Source organism: Heterodontus francisci, chromosome 5 (genome assembly GCF_036365525.1).
Source record: "Heterodontus francisci isolate sHetFra1 chromosome 5, sHetFra1.hap1, whole genome shotgun sequence".
Lineage (NCBI taxonomy): Eukaryota > Metazoa > Chordata > Chondrichthyes > Heterodontiformes > Heterodontidae > Heterodontus > Heterodontus francisci.
Genome location: NC_090375.1, coordinates 186,068,324 through 186,093,571, shown reverse-complemented (window position 1 = coordinate 186,093,571; position 25,248 = coordinate 186,068,324). Strand labels below are relative to the sequence as shown.

At 43.5% G+C, this 25,248-nt stretch overlaps 1 protein-coding gene across 1 annotated transcript in view; it reads left to right on the top strand.

The window, feature by feature from the left end:
- Nucleotides 1-25,248, top strand: part of ofcc1 (orofacial cleft 1 candidate 1) — a 289,619-nt gene that overhangs the window by 39,803 nt on the left and 224,568 nt on the right. The window contains exons 6-9 of the mRNA XM_068032686.1: nucleotides 10,024-10,125; nucleotides 16,181-16,270; nucleotides 18,701-18,864; nucleotides 19,451-19,600. Coding sequence (XP_067888787.1) covers nucleotides 10,024-10,125; nucleotides 16,181-16,270; nucleotides 18,701-18,864; nucleotides 19,451-19,600 — 506 coding nt within the window. The remainder of the gene's footprint in view (nucleotides 1-10,023; nucleotides 10,126-16,180; nucleotides 16,271-18,700; nucleotides 18,865-19,450; nucleotides 19,601-25,248) is intronic.

The following is a 25,248-nucleotide window of genomic DNA, read 5'->3' as shown; positions in this document are numbered from 1 at the left end:
CATTTATATATATTGCAAAAAAAAGCAGTGGTCCCAACACTGACCCTTGGGGAACACCACTATCTACCATCCTCCAGTCTGAAAAGCAACCATTTACTACCACTCGCTGTTTTCTGTCCTTAAGCTAATTTTTTGTCCAATTGCATATGGACTCTCCTATTCCATGAGAGTCAAATTTGTTCAGCAGCTTTTTATCAAATGCTTTCTTAAAATCCATATAAACAACATCCACTTCATTCCCTTCATCAACCTTCTCAAAAAATCAATTAGATTAATCAAGCATGATCTCCCTTTTATAAATCCATGCTGGCTCTCCTTAATCAACTCGAACGTCTCCAATTTTATGAGACATGCGGCATTTCCGACCGTTAAACAGGAAGTTGGTGGAACTTCTGCTTCTGCCCTTTTTCCAGTTTTGCATGCAATTTTACATGCAAATTAATGGTGCAGCGACGGGCACGGGAGATATGTGCGATCATGCAGCGGGGACGGGCTTTCATTAGTGGAACCCGCCGTCACACCATGAGCCACACGTCAATAAATCATTCTGTGTTGCAAGTCACAAGGATCAGCAGCCTTCGGAAGCATATGCTGATTGCGGTCACAGAATAAACTTACTCTAATTTGGATTTGTTTTACCTTCATTTTCAGTTCATACCCAAGCACCACCTTCCCCTCATAATTGTTTTTTGCTTGTGACCATTCCCTCTGCCAGCCAGTACCCTGATTTCACCCCACAGGACCCCGGCGTAGACAGTACTCATCCCTCTCTTTAGGCTCCTCATGACCATCTATGTCCTGTCATGCACACATCAACCCACCACCCCCTGCAACCGTCTACAGCCAGCTTTAGCATCGATAATACCCACTACACACCCTGAACACTGCCCTCCACCCTCGTCTGATCCTCCACCCACCCGAGACCCCACCCTGTTCTGCCCAAGTACCCTCCCCTGCTCCTCCTTGCACTTGACAAGCCCACCCTGTGTCCTCACTGGTTATCCTCCCCTGCACCTCCATGCACCACACTGCAACCCCCCCCCCCCCCCCCCCCCCCAATACCTTCCCCACCATCTCCTGAGAAGAATTGCTTTTGCTGGTACTGAGCCTGGAGGCAAACATCCATTCCAATGTTGGCCTTCTGTGGGCCGATGAGTACAAGACATGAAAACACTCACCTCAGATACAACTGTATAAAGCTGACTGGTGTACACCACCTTGAAATGAACATGAACCGTATGGCACAGGAATACTGCTCGCTGCTATCTTAATCTGGCAGGTCAAACTTAATTTGAACTAATGTAGGGTAATGAGTATTCATGATATGGAAATACATGCAAAGCTGCAATCCGCCACCGTGTGGGGGAGCCCTGGACAGCTGCAAACACGCCGCTGACTTAATTGCAATACAAAAACACAGCATCGGAAATCCGAAAAACAAATCACGGCTCATTAAATCACCACGCCTGCCACCGAAGCCACTCTTGCAGGGCTCATAAAGTTACCCCTTCCAAGTATCTGTTAATTTTTTCTCCTGATTATTGTTTCTAAAACCTTACCCACCACTGATGTTAAACTAACTGGCCTGTAGTTGCTAGGACTGTCCTTACACCTTTTCTTGAACAAGGGTGTCACATTTGCCACTCTCCAATCATCTGGCACCTCCCCAGTATCCAGGGAAAATCGGAAGATTATGGCCCTTTCGCTATCTCCATCCCCACTTCATTCAGCAACCTGGGATGCAAGGCATCCGGGACCAGGTGACTTATCTACCCTAAGTATAGCCAGCCTTTTTAATGCTTCCCCCGCCTCCCTCAATTTTTACCCTATCCATTGCATGTACTCTCTCTGCTTCGACTGATATTTTGTCAGATTCCACCTCCTTAGTGAACACTGATACAAAGTACTCGTTAGGTATCTTACCCTCCCTTGCCCTGTGCCTCAAAGCACATATCATGCTTTTTGCCCCAAATAGGTCCCACTCCACCTTTTATTACCTGCTTACTATTTACATGCTGGTAGGAGATATCTGGTTTTCCTTTCATTTTTACTGCCATTCTATTCTCATGTTCTCTCTTTGCCAGTCTTATTTTCCTCTTTGCCTCTCCTCTCAATTTATTGTGTATAGTTTGGTTCTCACTTGAAGAAATCACCTGACATACATCATACACCCTCTTTTTTTGTTTCATCATAATCTCTATCTCCATCATCATCCAAAGAGCCCTGTTTTTGGCTCCCTTATCTTTTGCCGTTGTTGGAATGTTCCTATCCTGTCCCTGAAGCATGTCTTCCTTAAAGATAACCCATTGTTCTGATACAGCTCTTCCAGTCAGTCTTTGGGGTTCCATTTTACCCTGGCTAGATCCCTTCTCATCATATTGAAATTAGTCCACTTCTAATCGAGACGTTCTACTTTATATTGTTCCTTGTTTTTCTCCATTACTTATGATACAATGATCACTCTTACCCATGTGCTCCCTGACAGACACTTAGTCCGCTTGGCCCCCCTCATTTCCCAGCACCAGATCCAGCAATGTCTCCTTTCTAGTTGGACTGAGAACATACTGATCAAGGGAGTTCTCCTGAACACATTTTAGAAACTCTTCCGCCTCCTTTAGTCTAAAATTATCCCAATTGATATTTGGGTAGTTAAAGTTCCTCAATATCACCACTCTATAGTTCCTACATATCTCTGTGTTTTCCCTGCAGATTTGCTCCCCTATCTCTGTGTTATTATATAGTGGCCTGTTGAATACCCCCAGTAGTGTGATCATCCCCTTTTTGCTTCTCAACTCTAACCAAATGGATTCTGTCTTTGCCCCCTCAAGGACATCCTCCCTTTCCAACACTGCAATGTCTTCCCTAATCAATACTGCCAGCCTACCTCCCTTTTTTCCTTCTCTATCGTTTCTGGATCACTGGCCCGTTGTAGAATCTGCCTGATTTTTATCCATCCGGTTACTATCCAGGTGGTGTGAGGTGGTTGGCTACTGTGTTTAGTATCAGCCTCTAGAGACTAGGTGGCTTTCCTGTCATGATTACTAATTCCTGAGATGGGCCATCTAGTGTATGGGCAATCCAATCTTGCCTCGTTTCTCCCACGTGTACGGCTCTCAGAGAGGGCTAGGAGAAGGTCATGCTGTTATTCTGAGAGACAGCATCATCATCTCAGCATATTGCTGACAAGGCAGTAGATTTGATTTTGCATGCGAACTGACCTGTAGGAAAGCAGATCTAATGGTACCATTAAGCTGAATGATCTGTATCCCAGCTCTAATCTTTCACCCTAGACCACTGTGGCTGCAGTCTGCATTGATGCCTCCAAGACCTCACCCCTCCCTATTTCTGTAACCTCCTCTAGCCCTATAACCCTCCAAGATCTCTGCACTCCTCCAATTTTGGCCTCTTGTGCATCCCTGATTTTAATTGTTCCATCATTGACGACCATGCCTTCAGTTGCCTGGACCCCAAGCTCTCGAATTCCCTCCCTAAACTCCTCCGCCTCTCGATCTCTCTCCTCATTTAATATACTCGTTAAAACCTACCTCTTTGACCCTATTTTTGGTCACCTGTCTTAACATCTCACACGGTTCGGTGTGAACTTTTGTTTGCTAATGCTGTTGTGAAGCACTTTGGGATGCTTTACTAGGTTAAAGGCGCTATATGAATGTAAGTTGTAAGAAGTGCAGACTGCCTTGATGGTCTTTGGTCATGGGGAGCCCCGCACCACCCCAGTGTAGGTGCCCCTGGAACAGTCATATGCTCTGGGGTGGACTGCAATCCTGGGAAGTTATCCATCAGGAAGTTGTAGACGTGGGTACTAGATTTATCCAATTGACCTGCCATTTGATGCACAGTGTCTGCACCCATGCTTGGTGCTGTAAAAGCACCCTTCTTTTAAAAGCAAGACCTAGGAGAACTGAGAAGCTCTTCAGCTGAAGAGTGATGTGTCCTGACCTTCTGGTCAATGACGACAACACCATTATCACTGTCAACTTGTATTTTGGTAGCACCTTTACTGAAGAACGATATCCCATGGCGCTAAACAGAGACATTAAAAAAAAGTAAGACTTGCATTTATATAGCACCTTTCATGATCACAGGACGTCTCAAATTGCTTTACAACTAATGAAGTACTTTTGAAGTGCAGTCACTGTTGTAATGTAGGAAACACTGCAGCCAATTTGCACACAGCAAACTCCCACAAACAGCAATGTGATATTGACCAGATAATCTGTTCTGGTGACTTTGATTGAGGGATAAATATTGGCCTGGATACCGAGGATAACTCCCTTGCTCTTCTCTGAAATAATGCCATGGGATCTATTATGTCCACCTGAGAGGTAGGCAGGGTCTCAGCACCTCTAAAAGTGCAGCACTCCCTCAGCAGTACACTGGAGTGTCAGGCTTCATTTTTATGCTTAAGTCCTGGTGTGGGACTTGAACCCAGAACCTTATGATTCAGAGGCAAGATTGTGACCCATGGCTGTCATAATGGACATGAATGGATCCCGTGCTAAAGAAGGAGATATTAGGAGGAGTGAGAAAGAGCTTGGTCAAATAGTTGAGTTTTAAAGAGAGTCTTAAAAGAGGAGAGGCAAAGGGAACTCCAAAGTATCAGGCCATGTTTCAATCCTCACACTCCTGCTCATTCATCCTTCGAGTTTTATCTATTACACTCCCTTCTAGTTCAGATGGGGTCTTTTTTTTATTTTCCCTTGAGATGTGGATTTTGCAGGCAAGGCAGGCATTGATTGCCCATTCCCAGTAGTGCTATGTAGCAGTTTGATGCAAATGTGTATCTTGCTGGGCCATTTCAGAGTCAACTATTGTTGGTGTGGGACTGGAGTCGCGTATAGGTCTGAACAGGTAAGGATGGCAGGTTTCCTTCCCTAAGGAGCTGACAGCTTCATTGTCACTTCTTACTGATACTGTACCAGTTTTTTATTTCCAGATGTTTTTAAGGGTTGGATTTGAACTCACATTCTCTGGATCATTAGTCCAGTAACATAACCACTGCTGAGTTAAATGGGAGGTGCACTCAGGATACAGGAGCTGGTGGAACAGTATCCATTCATTTCCATTATGCCAGGAAGGCTTGGTGGAACGGGAGCAGGTGGGCAGGGAAGTCAATTCTTGGAGTCGTGCCCTCAGAACCTGGCTCTGGTGTGAGAACACGTTCAGTGACCTCACATCTTCAAGTCATCTTCAAATGACATCTCCTACCCTCCGTACCACCAACGTTTATCGCTGTTCAACGCACCACAGCCCCATTGCTCACCTCTCACCAATTGGAACTCATGCCTAATATTCAGATGCTGTACCTCACCCTCCCTCACTTAGCAATGCTGCCAATCTCACACCCACCTCTCACAGCTTCCACATTACTTTAGCTGTTAAGCACTGAGGACTGATACTTGATAGGAAATGAGTGAACGATGCAGTGTGCTCTGAACTGATGGGAGGGTTGGAGGTTGAGGGGACTGGTTCACCCCCTTCTTTGAGAATATCTAGAGGAGGAGAAGAAGAGAGGTTACAATGGGTTGCTAATAGCTGAGTTCTAATAGAATAGTTCAGTAGAAGGAAATACAAGAGAATTTCATGGTGTAGTTTGTTGACATATAATATGGGGTACAGTAGACTGAAATAGAAAGCAGCAAATTGCCATCACAAGACTTCAGCAGTCACCAGTCCTCTAACCTTATCCTCTCCAATTTCCTTTGTTGCCTCCCTCACACAGATCTCCAGATTCTATTAAATCTTTTCTGTGCCCCCTCCACAGCCTTCATGTCCTTCCTAAAGTATCATGCCCAGATTGGACATGATACTCCAGTTGGGATTGAACTAGTGTTTTATATCGATTTAAAAACTCCCTGGCTTTTGTACTCTATACCTCTGCTTGCGAAGCCCAGGATTCGATATGCTTTATTAACCGGCCTTGCCAGCTTCAAAGATTTGTACACAAATGCAATCAGTTCGCTCTCTTCTTGCACATACTTTAAAATATTATATTTAGTTTGTATTGTCCCTCCTCCTTCTTCCTACCAAGAATGTATTAACCTACTCTGCATTGAATTTTATCTAGCATGTGTCCGCCCATTCCACTAGTCTGTCAATGTCCCCTTGAAGTCTATTACTATCTTCCTCACTGTTTGCCCATTCCAAGTTTTGTGTTATCTTCAAATTTCAAAATTGTACCCTGTAACTGCAAGTCCAAGTCATTAATATATATCAAAAACAGGAGGACTATAGTGCTGAACCTTCGGGAGCTCCTCTATATTCCTCCCTCCAGTCCGAAATACAGCCATTCACCACCCTCTTCTATTCCTTCATCAATTTTGTATCCATGCTACTCCCTCCTCTTTTATTCCATGGGTTCCAATTTTGCTAACAAGTTGAATATGTTGTACCTTATCAAACACCTTTTGAAAGTCCATATAAAAATCACCAACTGCACTGCCTTCATCTACCCTCTCTGTTACCTCATCAAAAACTTAGACGCAATAAAACCTGCAGCTCATAATCAGGGTGCTAACAGTTAAAAGCAACAATTATGACATCCCATGTAAGGCTTTTAGTAAGGTAATTGCACATAAGGATGTGAGTGAAAGAATACTTGCAGGTGAAGGCTGGAGGCCTAAAAGGCACCCTTTACATATCATTGGGCATTAAAGATAAGTTTTGTAGCCCTTTAACACAGTGAAAGATGAGTAGGTACACATCACAGATATGCTTAAGACAGTACACTATGCTGGATTTTCTAACTTTGCCTAATCTGGCAAGGTTATTTAACTTTTTGTGGCTTTAGCAATAGCTGTATGCCAAATATTGGAAATGACACTATTTCTCCTGACAACCTCTTTTCACTTCTCTGCTGTTACTCTTCTTTGCATCTGCTTCCTGCTGGCATCGAAAAGTGTCACCCTTCTGTCCTTGACTTTCTGCAAGAGTGCTTTTTGCATTAATATCTGTGAAGCAAGGAGGGTTGAAGTGGGGGTCTCTGTGCCCTGCAACAGAGCTGCCTGACTTTTTCCAAGGCAACCAAACTCCTGGTTTGCAACACAAAACTTTCTCATGCTGCCTGACCCTTTATGCTGCTGCAGAGCTTTAAATCCTGCAGCAGCACATTATTTTCTGCTGCTAACAGATTAGTTATCAACGTGAGCTGTTTTGACCCAGAACATTCTAATTAGGCTGATCCCACAGCACCTGTGCAATCACACTTCCTTTGGTGATGACATCGTGAAGGGGAAACCCAGGTTATTGAGCAACACGACCAATTGATAGTATTTTTTTAAAATGGTGGCAAATAGAATAAATCACATAAAGAGTTTCAGAGAAGTGATTTGAAAGACATCTGCACTAAAACTGGGCATGTACAACAAAGCAAGATAAAATTTGCTTTAATTAATGTATAAAGTCTGAATAGATTTGTTCATGTCTACCTGGTTGTGAATAACCCAAGCTATCCTCAGGGTTGATCAAATTGCTGTAATCTTTAGAGCTGGTCACAAAAGTAATAATAAGAAAATAAGTTTTGACTTCAATCTGTTGGGAATATAAATTGTTTTGTGGCTGTAAAGGTTGCCTCAGTTTTGCTTTACAGTATTAACATTTAAAAATTCATAGAGGTTTGTCCATATTTTGCTACAAATTGCACATTTCAAAAGTTGCAATGGAATTTAATATTGGAATCAGTTCAATCCATCTCTGTGTTTGATATCTTCTCTTGCTTGCATCTACCTGTTAGTCCATAAGAACAGCCTAAACTACTTGGGTAACAAATGGCATTAATTCTTTGATACAAAGGCCTTGAAATTTACGGCAGGGTAATTGTATGAAAATGCTTAACAGGGATGTCTAAAATTGCTCTCTACTGATTTTGCAGAGGCATTAGCCCATCTACGTTAACTCTCTGAAGGGAGGAATTTCAGATGGCCATGTAGGAGGAGGCTTGTGTGGGGTATAAACCCATGTTAGGCCAAATGGCCTGTTTCTGTGGTGTAAATTCGAAGTAATTCTGTGCGGTGTTCAAATGCAATGATCCCATAATGCAGTTTCAAAGCTGATAACAGGATTTTTTTTTAGCAAAAGTTAATTAATTTTTATTGTAATTTATTTCTACTAAAGATTCAAAATGGTGCTTAAAGAAAACAATAGGTACAAATGACTGTTTGCGCCTGAAAAGCCACTCCTGCGTTAAGTCAGTAACGTGAGCACTCAGCATATGGTATAGACATAAGTGGCATTTTAATTGAATGCAAGTATGCAGGGCTGACATTGGGAGAGCAGACTGTTTTGTTTTGCTGCAGAGACAGCAAGGGCTGTTTCCTACTGGGAAGAACAGCAGTGCTAGATGTAATAGCTTAGTGGTGTTATTACAGTACATAAGCCTTTGATTAGAACACAGACTGAAGGAGTTCCAAGCTGGATCTAGCTGCCTGGCCTCTCAGAAGCACTTGTTACTCGTTGACAGATATAGAAATGAAGTTTAAAAACATTTGGATTTTCAGTTTGTTTTTCTTTATTGAGCCCTGATAGCAACGTGACTTTTACAACCCTTATTTACTGCTGTTATGTATTTTGTGACTGATGTCCAGAATGCAGTTGTGCGGGATAACAGATTTGATGCACTTTGCCTTCAAACCCTCTATTGATATGTGAAAATTGGTGGTTGTTTACATCTACCGGCTTTTGTACAATATTCGGAGGTCACTGCATGGAAATTATACTTACATGCCCCGGTCGACCCAGGCACCAGTTTTTTCTCAATTTGCTCAAGGAGTCCTTTTCGAAAGCAATAACTTTGCTGCATAATTTTAAAGTTCTACCTTATTTTGTTCCACTGTTATCACCACCCCGGTACAGTGCGACTGGTCTGACATCCAAATTTGTCTTTGATCTGCCCCTGCATGTCTCTAGGCAACCAGGGGACACCAGCGTGGTGACTCAATGTCGTCCTGCTGCTCTCCCTGCTCTGTGCCTGCGTGATCAGATTGAGAAGCATTTTGAGATCTGCAGTATGGTAAATGCTACTGAGCTCAGACCTCTCCAGCAGGCAGTCAATATCAGAGGCACTCCAATTGTAAATGTAGTATTAGAATGATATTTGTATAGAAACTAGGTAAAGACTATGTGTAGAGCTGATCAATGATGTTCCAGGGTGGATGATTTCAATTATTGTTCTTCCATTATATAAGCTTCAAGCATTCGCTTACATTGTATTTCAGCATACTCAGAAAGGTCAAGGTATTGTAGCCGCAAAAATAATGGTTGCACTGCAGACACGAGCCAGTCTTTTATGGTTTTAAAGATTAAAATCTATTGCGGACCAAAATTACCTTTGCAGCTGTGAGAGAGATATTTGTATCATTTCGAGTCCCAAGTACACTCATTGTTCAGACTGCGCACAGGTTTTGACGGGAATTTTGGGTTCAGAGTCTGGGAGAGCTGCCCATCACAAAATGAATGCATGAATCATGACGCTCATTCACTTCAAATGTAAAGTGCTCATAGGTAGCAAATGTCCCTTTCAGCTGGAGTAATGCTAATCACTGATAAGACCAGGCTTAAATTGTTTAGAAGATAGAGGAAAAGGTTGCTTGTAAAAGAATGTATCACCAGAAATAGAATTGAATGGCTATATATCAAGCCAAGGATGCCAAGGATGATTGAAGTGCAGATGGTACTTTTTCAGGGATATATGCAGTAGTATAGATTCTACTGAAAATCATCAATGTTACATAAATGGTAAAAAGCTACAGAAATATACTAAACCTTTGAACCCCCTCATTTTTAAGGCTTTTTTTTCATCTCGCAAGTTACGATCTGGTTTCTCCGACCTTTCCTGTTTTGCTAAGTGGGGCACTGAGTTTGAACGCAGTGTGAGAATCATTAAGTACAGAATCTAAAACTTACAAGGTAGCAAAACTGACATGCTGTACTGGTGTCAGTTTCAGAATTAACATTTTGGTTCATGTGCTTCTAATAATCAGTGACCCTTACTTCATATGCTTTCCACAGGAAATGAATACAGCAGAAATTACTTTGACCTACAGATGTATGAGGGAATAGACCCAAGGCAGTATAGGATAGAGGTCAGCACAGAAGATGAGTGTGAATTAAGTATGTAATTTCTTGTCATTATATTCTCTTCAAATCACTTTAACGAGGTGGGAATGACCGTTTGTAGTCTAGCCTACTTTTACGGTTTTAGGATTATAACTTGTTTTCTTGTTAAAAGTTAATACTAAAAGTGCATTTCTAATGTGCTACTTCCGACGTGTGAGATATCTGAAAGCATGGTGTGTGTTAGCAATCTGATATTAATATATTTAGTGTTAAACTAAACTGAGTATTAGTTTCACTTCTCGTTTTAAATTAAACTGAGGTGTTTGATTCTTCATATAAAACTTATTGTCCATTTTCTTCAGGCTCTTATAGGACATTTTAGCACACCATGGTATTAAAAATGAATCAAATTCATCCACATTTTAACTCTTGTAACATCAATTACCTGTAATTACACCGGATGGAATTTTACGGCCCCCAAATGAGCGGGCTGGTGGCGGGGGTGGCGGGGGTGGGGCGGGGTGTAAAATTGAGTGGGGGGAGGGGCTGCTGTTCTCAACCCCCTCCCGCCTCGCTGCAATTTTATACGGGGCGGCGGCAGTGAGAAATGGCCCGTTCGCCCCAGGCCAATCAAGGCCCTTAAGTGGCCAATTAACTGGCACCCAAGGGCCTCTTCCCACCGCCACAGGTATTTTACCCTCAGCGGCCAGACGGCAAAAGCCTCAAAAACCCTGCCCGGTAATACCCGGTGGCCTTGTGGGCTGTGGGGGGGGTTGGGGGGGGTGGGGGGGGAGGGGGGGACCCTCCTAATCGAGCACCATGTGAACCACAGAGGGCTGCCCTTGAAGCCCCAACAGCTCCCAATGCACAACACACCCCTCGCGACCCCTAACCGACCCCCCTTGCCTCACCGGCGCCTGGTCGATTGTCCCCAGCGAGGCCCTAAAACCTTACTTGTCTTCCGGTGCCATCCTTCACCTTGCTTGCAATGGCTGAGTGTAGCCACAGGAGTGGCCACTGCTCCCGGTGACGCTGCTGGGACTAAGAGCTGCCGGCCCACTGATTGGCCGGCAGCTCCATTAGGCCGGAATTCCTGCCACAAGGAGGTGGAAGTCCCGCCCAAGGCCAATTAAGGGCCTGGGGAGCGGAAAATCCCGGCATGGCTCCCCAGGCCCAACAGAGGCAGGCTCGCCACTGACTTTTCAGCCAGTGAGCGGGGCTTCTCTCCCAACAAAGAATTCCGGCCACCATTTCATTCTTCTAAGTTGAGAACAAAACCTATAAATCTTCAAAGAATTTTGTGAACATTAAGAAGATTTTGACTAATTTATAGGCTTCATTTGGACGATTTCTTTAAGCCAAAAGAAAAATCTGATTTGCTGTTGAATGGTACTCCTTACCATGCTTCTAGATCACACGGAATGGACAATATTCTCTGGTTGATTCCGAAATTGTGAAACTGAAACATAGGCTCTTGGAAATCAGCTGTAAATTTCTGAACATTAATATTTGACTGTGGAAAGAAAAATGGCTTTCCTGACACATGACAAAAGAATATTTTGCTTAAGAATGTAGGAATTGGTAGAGGAAAAAAAAGCAAGGTTCAACGTTTCCTCTAAGCTAATGTCTCTATGATTCTATCAGCTGCCGGGCGTATAGCCACACAGCAATTGGGGATGCAGTGCACAGGGGATAAACAGGCTGTGGACAAGCAGAGGCCCCTTTAAGACGTGCACATGCATGGCTGCACAGCACACTTAAAGGGATGGCGCAGTGCAAGAAGCGAGCCACACAGAACGAAGGGATGTTATAGTAAGCATTGCCAAGGTCAATCTAGTTTGCCTTCAACTATCCTGGTAGTTGCATGATATAATGATAATAGGGCTATTGACTAATCATAAACATCAATCTCCATTATTTAGTCTATAACAGACCCAGAAAACCCCACTGGTGGAGAGAGCTTTGGGAACCTTAGGTACAAACTCACCTACTCCTCCCAAGCATGCTGCAATATGTCATGCCTTCCTTTACGACACGAAATGCAAAATGGAGTATATTAGAGATGTGACATTTATCATCAGAGGAAAAAAAAACTTGAACACAGCATTAGTTGAATTATATAACAGTTGTGTACAATCTTTTAAAAATGTTTTTCCACCTCTAGTTTCATCTCTGTCTGGACTACTTGCCACCCCTTATTCTCCTCCTGTCAGGCATGGCCGCTGTGCTGAGTTCTGCATGGCGAGCAGCCAAGACACTTTGGCTCCAAATTTCCTCGGCGCTCGCAGCCTGCCAGGGTGTTATCAGGACAGGCAGCAGTTGACGGGGATGAAAGTTGAGAGGCAGGATGCGATTAACTGGGTCTGTGCCCCATCAGGCTGGTGCCAGGGGCTTCCTTAAACAGAGGGCGCGGATACTTCTCGTGTTTGTACCCTTTCCAGTTGACTTAAAAGACAGAGGCGGGGTTGGCAGGATGCTATCACCTTTCAGAATTCCTGCCAGTCCTGCCTCTGGTGGTCCTGTACATCTGTGTGAAGCAGCTTACAGGACTTCAATATGGCAGATGTGGAGGTGGGGTGGGAGGGGGGGGGGTGTGGGTTTCGGGATCTACCATGGGGGAAGACATAGTTTTCTTTACAGCAATCAGTCACATAGTGCCCTTTCTGAAATGTGGCCCATTTCCTCTACTTTCTTCCATCCTCGGCCAAACCAGTTGGCACTGAGCCCCAGCAGCTACTAAATGCCACTATTTCCATCCCCACCATGCCTCCATGTACCCTCCCCCCAGCCAGTGGACAGCCCAGCTCTGTTGCTACTGATGTGGACACTCACCCCCTTTCTTTAAATAGCCTGACCCTGGTAAATCCGATGGGACCTGGTGTGTAAATGTTGAATGGAGGAGAAGTGCCTCACTCTGCCATTGCTACAGAATGAAGTCATGTGGGCTTCTGTGTGGCATGGTCAGGCTACGGTACAAATAGGACAAAGTTTTCCTCCCTTAGGAAGGAGTACCACTCTCCTAAATTGTATTTGCTCGAGTAATTTGGCCATGAAGTGGTGTAACACACTCAAACAAGGGTTTGGTCTAACAGAGTATTCTACTTTGAAGCACTTAAGCTTTGAAACCAAAGGTTTGAATTGAGTTGCTTTGTTACAGGTCTATTTGAAAAAAACATGTATTGGGCTGGAATTTACCTGGAAAGGGGAGTGGTCCCATAAAATGGCAAGGGAAGGCAGTGGGGGTGGAGTGCCTGTCGCCTTCCTGCTGCGATGGCATTTTACCAGCAGCAGGAGAGGCCATGTGCTGCATGGGGAGACTGCCTGGTGAACCCTTTCGGCCTCCCTGCACTCTATGGTTCACAGAGGGGCTGCCCTCGATAGCAACGGCTGCCCCCGCAGCAACACTCACTCCTGCCCTCACCAACCACCCCCCTATCCCCTTGCTGGGGTCTGGCTGACTGGCCCAGACCCCACTCACTGCGTCCATCGCTGCATACTCTCAGCTGGGTGCAGTCCTGGCAGTGGCCACTGCTGCCAGTGACACTGCTGAGACTGAAGTGCTTCCAGCCCTTCGATTGCCCAGCAGCTCCTGGAGGCGTCTCTCATCCCTTAAAGGGACAGGAGCCCCGACGGCAACTAGTTAGCAATTGGATGGGCCCAAAATGTGGCCAGGGGCCCCACAAGTGGATGAGGTGGGTTTGGCTCTGGCTTTCTGGCCTGTTGTTAGGGCTCCCACCGCCCTTACTAAATTCAGCCCATAGTTTCTTCCCTATTTCCAATATTATAACCATACCTCTCCAGTCCTGATGTCAATAATTCAGTCAGAAAGACATGCATTCTGTGTGAACATCGGCTTTGATTCCTGGTGGAAGATTTAACTGGACGGAATTCAGGAGAAATATCTTTACCTAGAGAGTGGTGAGAATGTGGAACTTGCTACCACAGGGAGTAGTTGAGGTGAATAGAATAGATGCATTTGAGGGGAAGCTAGATAAACACATGAGGAAGAAAGGAGTAGAAGGTCATGCTGATAGGGTGAGTTGAAGAGGGGTGGGAGGCGGCTCGTGAGGTGCGTAAACACTAAGTTGCACCAGTTGGGCTGAATGACCTATTTCTGTGCTTTACATTCTACGTAATACCTTGCATGGTGTTGACAAATGGATATGTCCAGAAGGGCTCCTAGACAGCATTTGGGAGTGGAAATTGTGGCTAGTTAATAGCCATTCCTAGCCTACAGACATTGAGAACATTTGTAGAATCCTATACCTGGCCCAGTTGATATCAAGTAATTCAGCATAAGCCAGGGACTGAACTTGGAACTATATTGCTGTTCCTTCATTGTCGCTGAGTCAAAATTCTGTAACTCCCTTCCTAATAGCACTGTGGGTCTATCTACACCACAAGGACTGCAGTGGTTCAAGAAGACAGCTCACCACCATCTTCTCAAGGACAATTAGAGATGGGCAACAAATGCTGGCTTTGCCAGCTCACATCCCAAGAATGAGTAAAAATAAATGCATTTTCTTCTGCACTTCAAAAATATTCCCTATCCCCAACCTTGATACAGCTCCCTATGCTACACCAGTGTGAGCACCCTATACTACCCCAGCCCTGGAGGGTAAAGGAGAATATGCAAACCTAATTCTTTACCCTGTTCTGTTTCAATATGTTTTAATGGACCAATTGCAGTCCTACATTAGTTGGAGAGTGGTTCCAGTAGATATTGTCAGTTCGAGGAGTAATGCCTGGTATTATTAAACTAAGTATGGTTTGACATTAGGTGATTCAGTAGAAGCTATAGTCTGCCTGTATAGTGGTAGCAAAATAGCTGGGCTCTGTTCTGGAGACTATTTAAACCTGCAGGATATTTGAATAATTGTGGCTAAATAGATTTAATAATTGCTTATCGCTCCTCCATTGCCATGCTGTAGCTTGCATGCATTGCTCACAGTACTTATAAAGCTTAGATAAAATTTGTTTCTTCTCTGTGGTCTTTTTCTCCCAATATGCCAGTTGTCTGTACTTTAGTAACGAATAATGCGGTGTGTTCTTGGGAATGCATTAATGCAATAATCGGAGTTTGCTGCACTGTTTTTCTATACTCTTATTCCATCTCTTTTGTGATAGCATAATTTATTGCACATTTTCCAGAGGTATTAGATTTCATTAGTATACTTCTTCTGTCCATTATTAAGTACAAAAGCCCTGAGGGTAACTTCCCAGCCTGTCATGTCTATTAAATATTGTGCACCCACAAGTAAAAATGGTTGTGCATTACTCGAGCCAACAACAGGTTTGAAATACAAGTGTATAATTACATCATCCTGTATTGAATATGATGATACATGGTAGCTTCTCATTTTAATTAAAGAACTCAAACTTCCACCAATGTGCAATGACAGCCTAATTATATGGGGCTTGATTCTATAATTCTTTTGCAATTAATGCTAAACTATGTGCGTTTGGATCATGAATGTACTTTAGTAAATAAAAGGTGATACAAATTAATTTTACCTTGTCACTTAACATGTATGTTTGGGGAAGATGGATGCTTCTGTGGGGCGAATTTTCCTCTTCAGCACTCCTGATTCAGAGCTTCACGGCTGGAGTGCACACTGGAAAATGAAATTAAATTTAACCCTGCTTAAACGTTACATTTGGTTACATTACTTCTGTTGCGAAGACAGATCTTAGCGGTGTTGCAAGCACTTTCATCCAGGAATGCTTTGGAGATCATACCTTTGATAAACATAATTGCAGTACTACAACACTGATTTTATTTTTTTTAACAAGTCCCCTTTCAACTATTTGTGCACAAAAATGTTTGGGAAGAATGGCCCAGGGCTTACTCTGTGCCCTACTCTTGAGCTTTGAGAATAGTGTTGGTATGCGGAAGTGCTTTAAGAAAACGCAGGTATTAAATGTTGCAACATTAAACTCTATATACATCATAACAAATTTGAACTCCAGGGCAAAGAATTCCCATTAGTATTGTGCCAACGCTAATAGTGAAGATAAAATCAGACTATGTTTGACATAGATGAAAGTAAATGCGAAGGGGAGCGGGTTGTTGCAAGAGCTTCTTTGCTAATTTATTTTTCCTCTTCAGCACCTGACAAGAATGATGACATGGATTTCTATCTAAAACTACTGAAGCTTCTAGAAGATGAGGAAGGAAACCACGATGACAGTATACCAGGTAAAATATCAGCTGACGGCTCACATGCAAGCTCTTTTAAGTTACGAGTTGTTGAAAAGTTATGCCACGCTCAGATTTTACAGTCAGCTCTTAATGTTCATTGTGGGGATTTTTTCTTCCATGTTTATGGATCAGGCTCCTGTGCATTGAGTACTCGTGGGTGGCCCAGCTCAGCATGCAGAAAGTGCACATGCGATGTAAATAATACATTAACGACAGACATAAAGAGGGTGATAAGAGTGAAATATTTAAAAGAATACCACAGGAGAAAGCTCTATGATGCCTCATTCTGGAGCATTCATGGGTTAAAAATATCACCTGTCTCCAATTAGGTAAAAAGAAATCTTAAGGAGACATTATAGGAATGGGGGTTAGTGAATGTTACAGTGCAAATGTACAGTGTCACAGAGTGGGGAGCAATATGACAGCAAGGCTGAGCAGGAGCAATGGCACCTCTTAGGAGATGGGGTCCTCAGTACTGCACTGGAGCATGAGCCTTGATTTTTTTTTTGTGCTCCAGTCCTGGAGTGGGATGGGAACACCCAACCTTCTGACTCAGAGGCAAGAGTGCTACCAACAGAGCCACGGCTGGTAAAATAGATATCAGTCTCGTGCTGTTTTCCCCACAATACTCAAGGAAGGATGTGGCCATTGCTGGGCCTTATCATGTAGTATTCCTTTAAGGCCGATATTTGTTTAGGTAATATTTCAACTGGTAAAAAACAATCCCCAGTGTAAGTGATTCTGTATAAGTGCGCAGTAGTTAGTGTATTTAGTTTAGGTGGTAAAACTGCATTCCATCACACACAAGTCCAAATTCTTCTGTAATTGGAGTGCGGATTTGTAATATTGTTGCTGACAAATCATCCATCATTTTTTGTTTGTGGCGGGGGTGGGGGGATGGGAGAGGAAAGAAGGTCATAATCCTGTAATCTGAAAAGAAAATTATATTTTGATATTATGCCAGATGCTGTGTTGAGCTCATTTCAAAGACTATCAGACAATTACTTTCTCCGAAATCCATTTCTAGTATAAATACAAATAATGTGACAGAATAACAGCTTGTGTTTGACATCTTGCAATAAGATTTAGCTTTAGATTGTGGAGGCACAGTACACGGCAGTTCATCAGAATCAAATGCATGAATACATTTGGCCAATTTTGCTTGATAGGTATCATTGGATATTTTGTTAAAAAGCAGCTTAAAGATCATGAATGCAGAACATTAAATTGTCATTGCCAGTGTGCTTTATGCTGATATAGGGAGCACAGCAGCTTGTTCTTTAATAAGCTCAAGGCCCTTTTACAACCAGAGTAGATGTGACTGATTGTTGCAGTAATCATCATAGGACAATTCTCCGATTTATTTGTAAAATGTGCCAGCGAGTTGGTTGCACTTATATTAAAGGCGTATCATTCTTGTTTCTAGAAGTGGCAACCATGTAAAGCTTGGTGTCAGTCTTCCTCATATTTTATTGGCCGTATTTCAGGAGAAGCGGTGTCAGTAACCCTTCATCTGGAGTATCTTACGTTATCGCTGTTCTGTGGAAATTTACCCGTTTTCCGCTGGGACAATCCTTTGCTTATTTTTCCATTATTGTTGATGCCAGAAATGAGGTCAATCTGAATAACACTGGTCTCACGCTCCTCAAGTGTATTTAGGAAAAGTAATGGCAAAGGCCGTTAATCGCATGGTTGAAAATGGCAATGAGAAATCAGTGGCTTGGCAAGTTCTGTCCCGTCCATGGAGTGTACATGCCTTCTGTTTGTACCTCCAACATATGGAACCTTGAATTTGTCCATGTTCATTTGCCGTTGAACAGCTCAGGTGCAAACCCTATAATTGTTCTCGATAGGCAGCGGGTGCGGAATCTAACTGGGACTTAGTATTGTTTTGACATGGACTAAAGCTGTGCATCATAAATACTGACAATAGATGCCGCTATGGCTCCCCCCCAGTTTTCCACCCATCTCCAACAGTGGCAACATATGTAAACAAGGAGACGTCTGACATTGCCACCCCACTGTGCTGGTCTTTGTTGTGTACTGTGCTTTCATATTGTGAATATTTGTAAAGAGGGGCAAGAGGCATATACAATGACTTTCACGTGATAACGATGCCCCTTTAAAATCTATTTCAGCCACTTTGATTAATTTTAAATGCAGTTTTTAACCAAGCATTCTGCTGCCCAATCAGAGAATGCTTCTTTCTATTGCTCTGTACTCATAGAGCAGGTCCAAATCATTTCAGAACTATCTGGTGGAATATAATGCAGATTGTGTGAAGAAGTCAGATGTAACAAGGGAAAAACATAATGGTTGTTTTAGGTAGGTGGAGTTCTGGAGGCTAGCACGTTAACTAAAGGTCAGTTTCATAAGGCATCTGTGGTGTAACATGTTCAGGAGCAGTTTCTATGTATCTAATGACAGAAGCCACTGGAGCTTGCGTGGGGCGTGAAAGCGCTGGAGATCGCAGCAATATATTGGGCCTGCGGCAGGAGGTGGAAAGTGAGATGATCCCTCCTTATGTCGAACAGTTTGAGGAGAGCATACAAGATGATGTGATTCTGGTTGACAGCCTTTCACTGGAACAGGTCAGACCTAAAAACCACATAACAATGTCATCTCACCCTTTTCTGTTATTATGTTGTCATCTTCCTGCACCGTCTAACAAAATAATTCTTCAAAATAACTGACGTAAGCTCTGTATCACAGAAATCATGCATTAAAAATAATTTGGAAAGGGGCTATTTATTTTTTAAAATCTGTTTAGTATATTTCAAGTACCATTACTGTATTATTATTGCTAGCTTTAAACACAAATTACTTATGTAGATCATGTGTATTTAAAGATCAGTGATTGAAACGATAGTTGAGAGAACGCGAACAGGTAGCTTCACAAATAATTTCTCTTTTTTCATATGAAAGTATCCCAATGAATCACCTATTTATTGAACATATAAAATAGCAGGAAGCAGCTTCCTGGCTATAATGTTACAGGTTAACAAGAATTTTTGAGAGGAACATTTCGCATAGGAATATCTTACTAGGTTAAAAAAAGGGGATAATGTACAGCTAAAGGTACTTATGTTACAAACATTGAACAATAGAACAATTACCCTTGTACTATGTTTGGTACTTAAAAGCATCATAATCTATAATGTTTCTATGCCTGAATAGGCCCGAGATCAACGACAGGGGTTTCTTAACGCACACATGGGTTGTCGGTCGCAGGAGAAGCATCTGGTTCAGCTGGAAAAGCTGTCTGTCAAAACCCAGGAGGAAGAAGCCAAGCAACGAGTGATGGCATTTGTAAGGAAAAATACAAAGGTATCCAGATCCCTTGCTGTGCATGTTTCAACTGTAGATTCCGAGGCTGTCGGTGGCTGAATGTTTTACTGCCAGAAGATGTTTGCCATTAATTACTTAACAAAGTAGCAATGATTAGGCTCTGATTTATTTTTCAATGAATAACCAAAATTAAGGGCTTTTGAAGCAAGATTCCTCACTTAATAATGGTTTATAAACCTATCTACTCTTGCCACTGTCACTATCGAGGCGATAAAATCATTACAATAATAAATTTTCGGTGCCTTCATTGACAGCTTTCATCAATACATCTGTCTTCAAGAGAAACTCCAGTTGCAATGTAAAACTATAAAATCGGAATAATGCGTGTGTTAACCAGTCTGAGGCTAGCGATATTTGCTTCTGGTCAACAGGGAGTTTTGAGTTCTTGTGTGTTTTCAAGTGATTGTTACATAATGTAATAGTTTATTTTGTATTCCCAGTAAGTAACAGCTTAAGCTCACTTGAGTGGTACTTTTTCTCCCTGTGGAATACATTTTGTTCATCAAGTACAATCAAATGGTTTCAACAAATACCTGCTACATGGGCATTTTTTTTTAGCAACAGAAATGTGCTTTGGTCATGTATAGTTAAGCAATTATGTTCGAACAGCAAAGCTTTAAAGGCAATATAAATGGATTGTGTGCCCTGATTAAATTTGACAACTTTGCTGTAGATAGCTATTATGTTGCATGGCTTCATTTGGAAAGTGTTTGCTTATTTACTTACTTTTATTTGAGGGCAAACTTTCCATATATTTTCTCACTAGTCTCCTCGGGCCACCCACCAACTCTAATGGAGGAAATGGGAAGACGACTTGCTCTGAGACCTCCATTGATGTCACTTTGAATTGGGCTCCACAGCAGTCTGAAGCTCACTCTCTCTGTACAGGTTTCCCTGTCTCCCTGGGGCAGTTGAAGGGGTGGAGGGGTGGGTGCTGCTTCAGCAGCTCTAGGATCAAGCCTTGCGTACCTTGACAGTACACATTGGTTATTCTAATAAACGATGGAAGCTTCTTGACCTTTAGTGTTAGCTGACGAGTGACTGGGAGTTTTGATGGCTAAATAAGATGTAGCTGTTGGCAGGAAGAGCTGAGACTGGTGGAATTGATGATCTTCTGTGCAGATCTGCTGCAGGTTTGGAGCATTTTCATCCCCTACACCCATTATGTTTATTTGACCCCATCCCCCACCCCCTTCACACTGAAAATATTAACTTCTCCCCCCTCCGCACCACTATCATGCTGGCTTTCCCCGGATGGGGAATTGAAGGTGCGGGAGTGCCAGCCGCCACACTGAAGATGGCGGTGGGCCCGGAAGATTGAAGGTAAGTTCATTTAAATTTATGCATGTTGTCCGGCAGCGGGAGGGTCTTCCACTGAGCCTTGCCACCGCCGGGAGGAGCGGACTGGGCCCTCTCGGCATTGGCTTCTATGGCGGAATGTTGCGGGCCCCATCTTTCGGTCCTCTCCGCCATGGAGCCCGAGGTCGAGGGCTTGGTAAAATCCAGCCCAATGAGTCAGCAACTACCGCAAAAACAATTAATCATATCCATAATATCTTTCACCTTTTTTGAGTAGCTATGTTCATTTCTCACTCAAGCCACGATATAAACCTGTGTAGCATACGCACATAGCCCCAGAGATCGCACATCACTCACTTTGCCGCCATACCTGTGGTGGATTGGGACTTTTGTCTGCCCAGTGGTCCCTGATGCTCGCCCTATCTAAAATCCTGGGGTCAGGTCCTTTTAATAGGTCCAGCCAAAGATGCAAGTCCTGCCAGCAACTGGCGACCAACAGCAGGAGACCCGGACAATATGCCGTCTGAAGGATGCAGCTGCAGCATTTAAACCAGAGGAAGCAGGGTTGCCAAGTTGAAGATGTGGACCCAAAAAGGGACCAGTAAGAGGAGAACCTCAAACTTCTTGGACTGTGATGTAAATATTTCTCAAGCTGAAATTATATATGGGGGTGGAATAGTGGAAACATGTTGCATGAGAAGTGTCAATACTGCAGCCATGGCCATGTGGAAGAAATGGCACAGGTATTGCTTAGTGACTCCCTAATCCCCAGGACACCTTTCCAATGTAGGATGAGGTTTAATGATCTCACAAGGTCAGCAAAGGTAAGTGTCAAGTCTGCAAGTGCTGTTTATATACGTTTTGTACATTTTAGACAGTTGACCTATAGGACTATATTTTAAGTGGCCGCCACCATACTTGGCGGCGGTTGTAAAAGATGGTGGTCCGCACGTGCAGAGTTTACTCCGCGGAGCTTTCGCAATCTTATATGGGATGGCTTATTAACATGGCCGGGGCAACTGCCCGCCCCCGCCCCCCCGATGACATGGAGGGGTGGGTGAGCCGTCCCTGGCAATGGCGCCTGCCGCCATTTTTAAAGGGTTTAGAGCCCTAAATGACACGTTGAATTTTTAAAGTGACAGCCCATTAAAAAACACTGAAAATAATTTTAAAATTTTTTCCATCCCTCTCCCACCTCCTCAATGCCTTACATTTAATACCTTGCCTACTCACCCCCCCAAAATACTTACCTTGACAACATGACCTTCCCCCTCAAAGTTCATGAACTCTAACCCTCAACCCCTTCCCATCATCCCCCCAACCAATCCAAAGCATTTGACCTCGCTCCCCCACTCCCACACTGATAAAATCCCCTCCTCCCCACAGTTGTCGCGCCTCGTTTCCCCGAACGGGGATTCGAAGGCGTGGCATTGCCGGCTGCCAGAATGAAGATCTCAACCTGCTGTCAGAATCGCAGCGGTTGACATGTTAATGAAAGGTAAGTGCCCATCTGTAATGCGGGTCCCATCGCCGAGCGGCTGGGGGCGGCGGTGCCGACACGAGGCGTTGCTGTCACTGCCAAGATTGGGATGGGCCATGCCGGCGTTGAGGTCGGTGGCGGGCCTCATCCGCAGCAATCTTCATGGCCCCCCCACTCCACCATTCCCGACGTCAAGGGCTCTATAAGATTCAGCCCAAAGTTGGTCTTAAAATGGATCCACAAATCGAAGGCTGTCAGCCTGTCCATGAAATGATTTTAAAAAAAATTTATTTATAGATACAGCACTGAAACAGGCGCTTCGGCCCACCGAGTCTGTGCCGACCATCAACCACCAATTTATATTAATCCTACATTAATCCCATATTCCTACCACATCCCCACCTTCCCCCTACCTATACTAGGGGCAATTTATAATGGCCAATTTACCTATCAACCTGCAAGTCTTTGGGAGGAAACCCACGCGGTCACAGGGAGAACTTGCAAACTCTGCACAGGCAGTACCCAGAATTGAACCCGGGTCTCTGGAGCTGTGAGGCTGCAGTGCTAATCACTGCACCACTGTGCCACCCACCTGTTCTGTTGTTATAAATTCACATGGATGATTTCAATCTAATGGATGGCATCTGCAGAAATTGGGTGCCATCTTTACCTCAATGACACAAGAATTCTTGTTATTGTCAGTCACAGACTGTTCAATTTGATACCTATTTGAAAATTGTCGCTACTTCTCTTGCGGAATTCCAATAGAAAATTATGTTTCAACAAGTGTTCATGATTTTCATAAGTCAGGCTACAGGAGGAGGGGCAGCAGGAGGAAAAAGAGGAAAAGCTAATGCTTCTGGGGATGGAGACGTGGGAGGACCTTCAGCTACAGATGGTTTGTGTTGACTAAGTGCTAATCATCAAAGACTGGAAATGGTTTCTCATTTATGATGTTAATACTCTGAGGAGGAGCTTACATGACCCTAACAAGAAGGAAAAAGTAGACAATGGGAGTCCCATTACATGTCTCATTCTACTTATCTCTGCAGAAACTGGAAGCAAGAAAAATGCTTCAGAGAGAGACAGAAATGGCCAGTGCCAGAACCTTCAGCATCTGGCACTACCAGAAGAAATTGACCCACTCTGTCATGAATTCTGTCACTTGCACTTACCAGTCCAGATAGGTTAACTCCATGTTACCCTGAAGTGACGAGTTAACATAAGGTGATTCACAACTCATAAGGAAGCCAGAAGGTGATGTATTTGAAATGGAACATGATGTGCCTGAGTGGAGGTTTAGCAGGTGCAAGATTCTGCATGTTGAGCATTCAGATGTCAATCCTGGGCCCTGCCATGAAAGCAGAATGCTTGCAATGCATTAGATTCATATGAAAGCACTGCAAAGACTCTCTAAAAGTATGAAGCAGAATTCAATACCATCATTTATTGTAAGGGGATTGGAGTATAAGAGTAAGGAAGTCTTGCTGCAATTATAAAAGACTGTGGTGAGACCACACCTTGAGTACTGTGTACAGTTTTGGTCTCCTTACCTAAGGAAGGACGTACTTGCCCTAGAGGGAGTGCAACAAAGGTTTACTACATGAATTCTTGGAACGAGAGGATTGTCCGAGGAGGAGAGATTGAGTAGAATTGCTCTACATTTTCTTAAGTTTAGAAGAATGAGAGGTGAGCAGATTGAAGCATATAAAATTCTTAGAAGGCTTGCAAGGTAAGTTCTGAGAGGCTGTTTCCCCTGGTTGGAGAGACTAGAACTAGGGATCATAAACTCAGGATAAGGGCTCAGACGTTTAGGACTGAGATGAGGAGAAATGTTTCCATTCATAGGGTTGTGAATCTTTGAAATTCTCTACCCCAGAGAGCTGTGGATGTTCAGACGTTATTTATTTATTTTTTAAAGAGATACAGCACTGAAACAGGCCCTTTGGCCCACCGGGTCTGTGCTGACCAACAACCACCCATTTCTAACCCTACAGTAATCCCATATTCCCCATCACCTCCCTACACTAGGGGCAATTTACAACAGCCAATTTACCTATCACCTGCAAGTCTTTGGATGTGGGAGGAAACCGGAGCACCCGGCGAAAACCCACGCAGACACAGGGAGAACTTGCAAACTCCGCACAGGCAGTACCCAGAATCGAACCCGGGTCCCTGGAGCTGTGAGGCTGCAGTGCTAACAACTGCGCCACTGTGCTGCCCATATACATTGAGTATATTGTTAAAGTACTTCCATTTTTTGTTAAATTTCAAGGACTAGTGTTTTAAAACTGAAAAAAGGATTCCATAGATGCTGGATTTTTTTTTTTTAAAAGAGATCATCGTAATGTCTTTTGGACTTGTTTGCAAACAGCATGTACTGGAAGTCAACTGTCTTCAGATAAATACCCAGCAGGGGCTTTTTGCCTTGGAGGAGATGTTTACAGAGAAGTGACAGGTCAAGATCTATAGGGGTCAGGAGGCTTGATCCTTGAGATTGTTTTTGATTTCGCTTTGGACAGTCAGTTGGAGTTTTAAAAACCAGCCAGGAGAGCAGTCACCTCAGCTCAGCCTGTTCCCTCTCTTGAAAAGCCTGCCAGCTTTCCTATCTCTTTGAGAAGCTCTTGGAAGTGAGTGTAAGAAATAGAGAAATTGATGATGCATTCCTCCTGAAAGACCTGCCTGAAACCCCGGTTGCCGCATTTCTCCTGAGATGCTGGAAAAACCTGCTCGATAATTTCTCGCGCTGCCTGACCGAATTGCTCCAAAGAAAGATCCCAGTGACAGCCATCTATGCATATTTGGGATGCCAAACCAAAAAAGGGACAACTGACATCTTTCCATATCT